At 37.2% G+C, this 9424-nt stretch overlaps 1 protein-coding gene across 1 annotated transcript; it reads right to left on the bottom strand.

The window, feature by feature from the left end:
* Nucleotides 1-951: 951 nt before the first annotated feature.
* Nucleotides 952-9167, bottom strand: LOC137293772 (adenylate kinase 7-like). The gene is made up of 17 exons (XM_067824498.1): nucleotides 9023-9167; nucleotides 7764-7937; nucleotides 7385-7493; nucleotides 7177-7271; nucleotides 6586-6696; nucleotides 6325-6408; nucleotides 5713-5798; nucleotides 5513-5603; nucleotides 5213-5290; nucleotides 4908-5057; nucleotides 4382-4510; nucleotides 3934-4174; nucleotides 3469-3732; nucleotides 2852-2932; nucleotides 2424-2563; nucleotides 1969-2127; nucleotides 952-1360 (listed from the first exon to the last, which is right to left on the bottom strand). The coding sequence occupies exons 1-17, from the start codon at nucleotides 9116-9118 to the stop codon at nucleotides 1322-1324; spliced, it is 2127 nt and encodes a 708-aa protein (XP_067680599.1). The 5' UTR covers nucleotides 9119-9167; the 3' UTR covers nucleotides 952-1321.
* Between the last annotated feature and the right edge of the window lie 257 nt (nucleotides 9168-9424).

Raw genomic sequence — 9424 nt, 5'->3', positions numbered from 1 at the left:
GCATCTCCAACACAATGCCGGTGAGACACTACTGTACAATGGTCAGCCAAAAGTCCAGACAAGAATCTCACTGAGCATTTGTGGGACATCACGGGACAAAGGTTGAAAGCAAGGGATCCTCAACGTGACGGTGTGTAGAAAATGTTATCCAAGTGCTGGGCAGCTACACAACATACAGTTAACCAGTTATTGCTGACCTTACTAGTGTATTCTAATTAATGAAATGTTAACGGGTGTTGTGTGTCTGTTATAATGACACCTGCAACTATACTTATTTAACCTTATTTTAGGGTGATGTTACTGAAATTCAGTCTGCAACAATTCAAACTTCAATTCATACTCAAATTCGTTTTTTGTGCTGTCAATTTTCTGACTGAACGCTCACGGGTCTAAAAATTTTAGTGTCCTTTTCTAAGCATCATGTTATGAGATTGTAGATCCAGTTTTAATTTAACTGCTAGTGAAAGTGTTTGCTTATACAGTCATAGTAAAAATCCCTTTCTTGTAGAATTGTGACAAGTACTGATAAAAATATAATATTGAGTTTGGCAAGGTTTCTATATAAAGTCCTTAAGATATTAAATACAACAAATAAAAATTAGATCTTCAGTATATATGTTTGACAGTTTAGCATATTGGCGATTTTTGTTTTGTTTTGTTTTCTTTCTTTTTTTTTTTGTTTTCTTTTTATTCTTTGTTGTTACGAGAGCTCCCATGTCCAGAGACAAGACCAGCTTGAGTACATGTGTGAAAATCCTTGTGCAGTAATATGGGCCATGGCCTTGAATATTGAAATAAAATGTCTGTCTGTCCATCTGTCTGTCCGTCTGTCTGTCTGTCTGCAGTGTTCCTTAGTTGTCTGTATTTCAGTTTGATGGACCACACACTGAATTTCATTATGTTCTCTTTGTGTCTCACCCTCCATATATTCAGTTCACCCAAAAAGAACAATTTTAAGTATATTTGGTTTATTCAAGACAGATTCCATATTCAACATTGGTACAATAAAAATAGTCAACAAATACGGGAAATATATCATCACATGTTGAGTTGTATTACTCTGTACAACTTGAAAACTGAAAACAAGGAAAAGAACTCAAAATACTGATTTGCTTATGGATGGAAGAAACCTAACCTTCTAGCATTTTACATGACAAGCAAATAATTTATTGATATATCTGCAAAACAAAATGTACAGAGACACTGATGATTAAATGGAATGCTGGCCATTGATATATCACATGTAGACATAAGGCTGGACGGCGGGAGCTCGGAAAGGGTATATGTACAAAGGGGAGACAACTCTGAGAGGTACATGAAGTCAGTCAACTTGCGGATTGTGCTGGAACAGGTATTCAGCCTGAAAAATAAAACAGGTAAGAGGATGATAGTTTGAGAAATATATACATTTAGCTTACTTTCTGATTTCTGAATGCCAAAATACTAAAAGTTACATTGTGTCGAGGGAAATACGGGGTTTTATCAGTCCCGAGTAAGGTTGTATCCGGCTCAGGGAATACAACCTTACTCAGGACTGATAAAACCCTGTGTTTCCCTCGACACGATGTGATAACGCATTTATCTAGCTGAATGTTTTCACTAAATCAAAACAAAACAACACACATCGAATCGACTTGCTGCCATGTTGACATCAGCTGATCATTTGACCTCAATCCACTGCAAGTTACTAAAGGCTTGTCGATGCACGCTTTTCTCATGATATGACTTTCGCAGCGGGAGTATATGACTTTTATACTCCTGCTGGCAGATCGTGATGGATGTACATGGTATTTTATCAGAGTCACGTGGACCAATCAAAACTCGACATTCTTACATGAGGCTAGATAATATATTTAGCGCATATGAATGTTGTAAAGTTATGAAATATTATGTTATGTACTTATTTACTATATGATTTTTATAGTTCATGATGTCAAGTGTCCTCAAGGCATGAGGGAAAGCACTAACAATATAATCTATGGGATCCTCAGGACGTGTCTTGCAGCAGTCAATGAGGCCCTGGGTGAGTGTAGGCATCACATGTTTCATGAGGAAGTTCCGCAGAGGGATAGACTGTGCCTCTAGCAGCTCATACTCCTCCCTCTTCACTTCACTGAGGCGCTGAGACTGTAAAATCAAGAGACATGCATTGACCTCCAGCAATTCAGCACCTAAGGGTTACATAATATAATCCAAAAGAGTAAAACTCTTGCTGGAGTTTAGATAAGGACAGAATCTAAATTTCTCTTATGTCTTATCAGCTTGATGTGGGATGAATTAATGATATAATTTGATTAGGCCAAGGAATTATTCTGTTTAGAGCAGTATCCTGTCCTAAACCAACAAATACATTTCTATTAGAAGAATGGAGATGATTCCATTTAGATTAGGGTCTGCAGTGAAGATGAGTCATTAATACCCACCCATTCTTCCTGTCTCTTCTTCCTTTCTGCTGCTTCCTCTGCCTCTCTTCTTTCCCTCTCAGCCTTCTCCTCTGCCTCCCTCTTAAGTCTCTCCTCCTCCTCTTGTCGCCTCATCTCCTCCATCTCCTCAGGGGTTGGACCTTTAACCATTACCAAGCAGAAATTAACTAAAGCTACCAGAAAATATCACATTTCCTCTCACTTCTAAGACTATAGTTTACAATGAAACCTTGACCTTGATCCCTGACTATGAAAGTAAAAACATGTACATATTCTAGGAACATTCAGCACATGTTACAGCCTAACATAATGAATGTTAATACATCTCACTGCAGTTATGATGGATCAAAATAATGTTGGTTTCTTTATACAGTGTCAGTTTAATTTTCAACACACATCTTTGTGACTGTTATTACAGATACACCCACCATAGTTTCTTGCAGCACCCATGATTTTCTTGATTTTCTCTACTGTTTCCTTCATCATTGGTGAACTGTCTTTGGTAACATCTAAAAGAGAACAATAGTATGACTTTAGGATGAATCTGGAGTAGTTGTCCTATTCATGTAATAAACGTATATAAGTACTATTATTCAAAGTATACTGTAACTGGTGTTTTTGGGAATGGGGTGTGAAGGTGGTGGTTATACACTTTCATCTCAACCACATGGTTTGACAATTCCTCTGGTCTGGGGATTATGTATTCAATGTCTGGTGTGTCCACCAAGTCTTTTTACTGTTTGCTAATGTCAACACTGACCAATCATGACTTATTTGTATTTTCTTTCTGGTGAAGAAGTAACAATGTCAAACCATTTTACTTCCCTTCCATCCACTTATGAATATCGTTATTTGCTTTAGAAATGAATCAAGATTTCAATCACTCTGGTCAATGCACCTCTAAGTACATTTAGCCTCCTAAAATCAACTTCAAATTATTAATGTTATAAAATTTATATTAGGTTTTAAAAACAAGTACCCTGGTGATAATGCTTTGAATGAATCTCAGTGGTTCTAATTTGACATCTGAATTATGAGAGCTTACCAATTTTCTCTGGATGGAATTCCAGTTCATCAAAGTAATTCAGCACAGTTTCATCCTCTGTATTGATGGATCGGAATTCTGAAAGACGGTTGCCCAGTCCTTTTTCTGTGTTGTGTGTACCACTGACCACACTCTCTGGCAGATTCATCACCCGAGCCTTTAAGAAGTCATCAGTAGCTTCCAGTGAGATGACAAACTCGGGCATGATAGTTTTGTCAAAGTTACCTCCCTTAGCTGCTTCCTCAGCCTCCTCATCATCTTCAGCTGTAGAGAAGAATAAAACATCAGCAAGATCAGTTTCAACACCTTGTAAAAAATCAGATGGCATCTGTTTAATATATGCTTTGAGTGGTTTGTAACTTTTATTTCAAGATAAAACCAAAATCATGAAGTAATTGGGATTATTTTATAAACATGTTTTCTGTGTAACAAGCAAGCTTCAGAAAATTTATTTTGATAACACACTTGCAAACAGATCCTTTGCTTGCTCCAGTGTCTTTGGGTATCCATCCAAGATGAAGCCTTGATTTTGACAAGGCATGGAGTGGAGCTTGTCCCTGAAGAACTTGATGACATACTGGTCCTCAATACGGTTGTTGTTCTGCTCACGGCTTTCATTGATCTGTTCCAGCAACTCCTGAGCCTCCTGAGCAGAACCATCATCATCCTCATTGTCTTCCGCATCAGCTCGCTTAGCCTTGGCCTCCTGGAATTGAAGAAATCAATAAGGCTGTGTTAAATCTTACAACCATAAATTCATATGAACAAATATCCAGATGCATTCACCCAACTACATGTAGTCAGTTACGTATGTTCCTGTACTTGCTGTTGTCCTGTTACCATGTTTCCAGACCAAATGAATAACATAACAGGTATTTGGGGGGTATGTATTACTGTACACAAGTATACTAACCAGACTCTCTATCTCATCATCAATGACTTTCTTGATCTGGATGTGGTGGAGTTTGTAGTGCTCACACAGTTGCTTTGCTACTGTAGACTTGCCAGATGCAGGGGGGCCCACGATCACTGCACGCAGAGGCTGAAACAGGAAAGCAGAAAAGGATGCAACTCAATGGATTCAATAGAGCTCTTTCTTTTTTTGATGATGATGACTCCAGAGACCATATAACAGATGGTCTCTGATGACTCTAAGACAATGATTAAGCAGGGGTGGATCCAGTACTTGGGACATTTGGTGGGGTGCATATACATCATAAAGAGTGAAGGCTAGGGGGATTATGTTCCTCAGAGAAAACACCCCAGCAACATCCCTCCGGATCTGATCCTGTTAAGCCAGTATATATATATATATCATACTATCAGTTTTGTTGAACAATGACTTTCAACTTACAACCAACACTAAGTATCATATAATGCATACATATATTGCATTAATATTAGTTTGGTGTTTGACCCTGATAGTTCTTCATGCTGACCTGCAGTGCCCGTGCATCCTTGTATTCCTTGGTGACCAGTGCAATGTTCTCCTTGATGCCACCCTCGGACACCCAGTTGATGCGCATACTCTCCTTCACATGAACAGCATCCATACGCAAATTCACCAACAGCATGTCAAAGTCAGCTTGCTGTAACATGGTACAAACGTAATCCAAATTTACTTTTCTTCCTAGTAATATCTCTTTGACAACAAAATCATTCATATCTCATATATTATACAAAACAAAATGCAACATTAGTTTCAGTAAACCGAATCACCAAGACAAAATTTTGGCTTGCTTACTTCAATGTCCTTGCTGAGCAGAGCTTCCTCCTTGGTGATGAACTTGACCTTGCCTGTTCCTAGTTGGGTGCTCACTTCCTGTCAATGGATTACAAGTAATGTATAGCTTCTAAGCTGCCCAAATACACAGATACCCAACGTTCTATATAGGTGTTTTCATACACAGGTAACCACTGATGTACAGCATGTAAGCAACAAACTAATGGGTAAACAATGAGCCAAATTTAACAAATAAACTGTAACAAGTGAAAAATAATGCAGGAATACAGTACACACTATGTAACAAGGTTTTGCAGTTACCTTGACAATTTCCTCCAGAGTATTCTGTGCGTCATCTTTGGCAATGAGGTATCGGACTTTGGGACGTGCATCAGCAACATTCTGAATCACTCTGAAACATCCAACATCACGTTTAGTTCCTGAATACAATAGAATCACTCTTACATCAGAAACTGTAAGAAGACTCCACATTAAGCCTGACAGAGTACATGTCAACTCACCCTGCAAGGTCCTTGATGTGGATAGTGGGGATGACATTCTGCCCGTTGCCAAAACACTGAAGCTGCTGGACATTGTGCCATGCTGACTAAAACCAGAAAACATGAGTACATTAGTGCCGTTGATGCATCATCACTGTTTTAAATTAGGCAAGAATGTCAAGGGGTCCTTGTCTTAAGCCTAATGTTAAACACATTCCAAGGATTCAAATACTGTAGAAACAACCCTTAACGACACAAGGACACCTTTAATTTCAAAGACTGATCGCTGTCCTTTGTTCAAGGACATAAGTATTAAAACAAATTCATGTATGTCAAAAGCAGTCATGTTATTTGGTCTGGATTGTGAATTGTGAAAGACACAATTTGTATGTGTGCATAGATTCATGAATATGATGATTACAAAATATTCTTGCTTCCATCACAAGTTGTTCTAACTATTGACTAAATACATGGCTGTAACATAGAAAGAGTTTCTGTGCCCAATTTTGGTACTCCTAATAAGTGAGATACATATAAGATAACGACAACGCTGATCATAATTTGTCTCAAAGTGACATCTTAACTCAACAAACAAAGTATACATATGTCGTGGATGTGAAGATGTTTACTTACCTTGAAGAGGAAGTGGAAGATGTTTTCTTCAGCTCCATATGTGAGGCCAGAACAGATGACATAGGTCACCAACTTGGCCTTGTTCTGAATAAGATTGAAAGAAAATGGTCAAGGAGAATGTAAAAGGCTGATCACCACAATTTCACTAAATAACATCTTAGTGCTCAACATTTGCATCAGGGTAATGAGGACTTAGATTTCTACATGAGGTGAACAAACACGTATTTTCAAGAATTATAGAACTAGGAAGTTAGAACATACTGTTTTGCCAAGCTTGATGACAGTTTTCTCAGCACTGATGTGTTCCTTGAAGTTTGGGTGTGGCTTTCTCCTCCTGTAATCATCTTCTGTGAAGGGTATTTCAGGATCATCCTACATGCCAGAAATCAAGAATATTTACACCCTAAACATAACAACAGCCCTCACTACCACAGGGCAACAATAAACATCCTTATGAGTCTGTTGCATAACTCTAACATTCAAATTCAGTTTTAGAACACCTTAGGAATTTTAATGCAAAACTATTCTGGGATTCGGTAAACACGAATAAATGTTATATAAAATGGAGAGTGAAAGGTAAAAAATCTGATATATATATTCTCACTCCACGGTTATCACTGGGATCTTATTCAGACGCCTCACTGCAAAAAGCTGCAAAATTGCTGAAGCGACACAAAGCAATACTGGTACTCATTCTGTCAGCTGAAATATATTATGCAACAACTGAGTACTGGATTCCTATCATGGTAGTACATGTTTCAATATCAAACAACTTTCCAGGTGAAGCCATTCTTCTTCAGCTAGCACACAATGCTAGGAAAATAATGAAAATAAAAGAATGTATGAACTCACAGGATCTAGAGGTTTGCTCTTTGCCCAGGTCATACAGGAGGAGATAAGGATAAACATCTTTGATTTCTCCATCTTCTCCAAGTCAGAATGGAGCTCTGTAATACAACATGAGATGTCAGTGTTGCAAAACAAATAACTGTTTGTTTGGGACTCTGTAAGAACTAAATTTAAGAATATCAGTGAAAAATATTACAGGTATCATCCTCACCTGATACTGCCCACACAGCTTCATCAATTTGGTCTGGATCCTCTGTGATGTCATACACGATGACATCACACTCCACAAGCTGCTCATACAGTTGGTCCTTGTTCTCAAACTGTACAAAGTAGACATAAAGATATTTTGGTAATTGTAGCCTATACAATAACTTTTTCCTAATCACAACAGACTTAACCCACCTAATCTCAACATAACTCATGGCTTTTATCTATTCAGAAGCTTTTTATCACATGTGAATAAGAAGAATATCTTTTTCTTTAAAAAGTCTGTATTATCTTATAATTATTTATATGTAACAATCATGAAAATGAAATACTAAATCTACAGACTTGACAATAGATGAGATTCAGACAAAATAATGTCTTACCAGAATGAGTTCCTTGACAAAATCTGGTTTAGGTGTCGCCCTGTCCTTGAGAGTACCAACAATTTCATAGCAGCCCTCTTTGGTTGTTGGGATGATGGAGCTGTCAGTGGACCTTGCATCATCTTCTTCCTCTTGCTCCTCAAGAGAAGATCCAACCACACACCGGGACAGAAACTGTTGAGGAATACCATTGCAGTATTATATTTTCAATAGGATATCATTCTACACATGAGAATCCAAATTCACTGTATATCCTTTTAATCACAAAAGACCAACACAAATCTTTCTGGGAATTAGATGGGATATAATTATTAATCATGGTCATGTGTTTTTGGAATCAAACTACTCCTGTTTTCTTTCAGTTAGGGCATTTGCAAATTGCACTTGCATTTTTGGTGAATATGAACTGTATCCTTCATAAACTCAATTCATTATACCTGAAGACAAGAATCAAACATTCAAATATTCATAAATTTATTGAAAAGGATTGTATTTACTTGAATTTGGGTGTTATTTATCGAAGTTAGATATGCTACATATCCAGGTCTGGAAGATGATAGTTTAATCAATACTCTCATATTTTCAATTTGACATTTGGTCACTGGTTACTGTCACGACAAATTGACACTGTCAACATGGTTTTAACATGTAAACTGTTAAAATTAATGTATTGCATAGGCAATGTTGTGTTATTATTTCACTGTATATGTTAAACAACACATTCGCTGCTGACTTGCTCCTGTAATTTGTTACTGTATGCTCAGATATGTTCATTATTTTCGACATATGTATGTCGTATGATATTTGCCTTGAAACAAATTCACTGTTGATCGACATCCTTTCAAGAAATGGGAGTAAGTGAAAGCAGTAAAATAGAATGAACTAAACCAAAGGTTAGAACATATATACTAGATTAAATTGCATATTCATAGTGTACAATCACCTACGCCTGATGATTCTATGAAATATTTTGGACTGTGGGTGTTATTTTCAAGCTTATCTTCATTGGTTGAATTGTACCCCAACGTATTTTCACACGGTGTTAACAATGTTATATACTTTTGCATATATCGTGACAATGACATTGTACGGTAAGTACTACTTAAAAAAGTAGAATATAATACTAACACTGAACGAAGGGGCACTGTGCAACAACATCAACAAAATGAACAATATTAAAACTCATATTACTGAATCTATTTACATGTCAATCACATACTTTAAAATACATCATATATACCTTGAACAGAATTACTAACCTTTGCAAGATTTTTTCCCTGATATTGGTCTACATGATTAATAAACATGCGTTTACTTTTCGGACGCAAATCGGCATCTTCTTGTGTACTCGCCATTTTGCTTGCTGTCACCGTTGCTAAGAGTCAACTCATTCCGCAAGGGAAGCAACTCTTGTATTTATCCTCCGCTAAAAACAAGTCCATACTGGCACCCAGTTGGCAATGAGACGATAATCTCTTTGCAAACAGTTAGCCATAATAATCTGCGCTTAGGCCTTGTGATATATATTATGATTCTCCTAATAGATGTTTCTCCTTATAGATGTTTCTCCTCATATCAGCTTCTTCAGCTGATACACTCACTTTGGCTCACATTTCCAAGTTTAATTGTTTCTATACCAGAGGAAGTTTTAGGTCATATTT

Source organism: Haliotis asinina, chromosome 8, assembly GCF_037392515.1.
Source record: "Haliotis asinina isolate JCU_RB_2024 chromosome 8, JCU_Hal_asi_v2, whole genome shotgun sequence".
In the NCBI taxonomy this organism is placed as follows: domain Eukaryota; kingdom Metazoa; phylum Mollusca; class Gastropoda; order Lepetellida; family Haliotidae; genus Haliotis; species Haliotis asinina.
The sequence above is the reverse complement of the archived record's forward strand: the minus strand, read 5'-3'. Positions and strand labels throughout refer to the sequence as shown.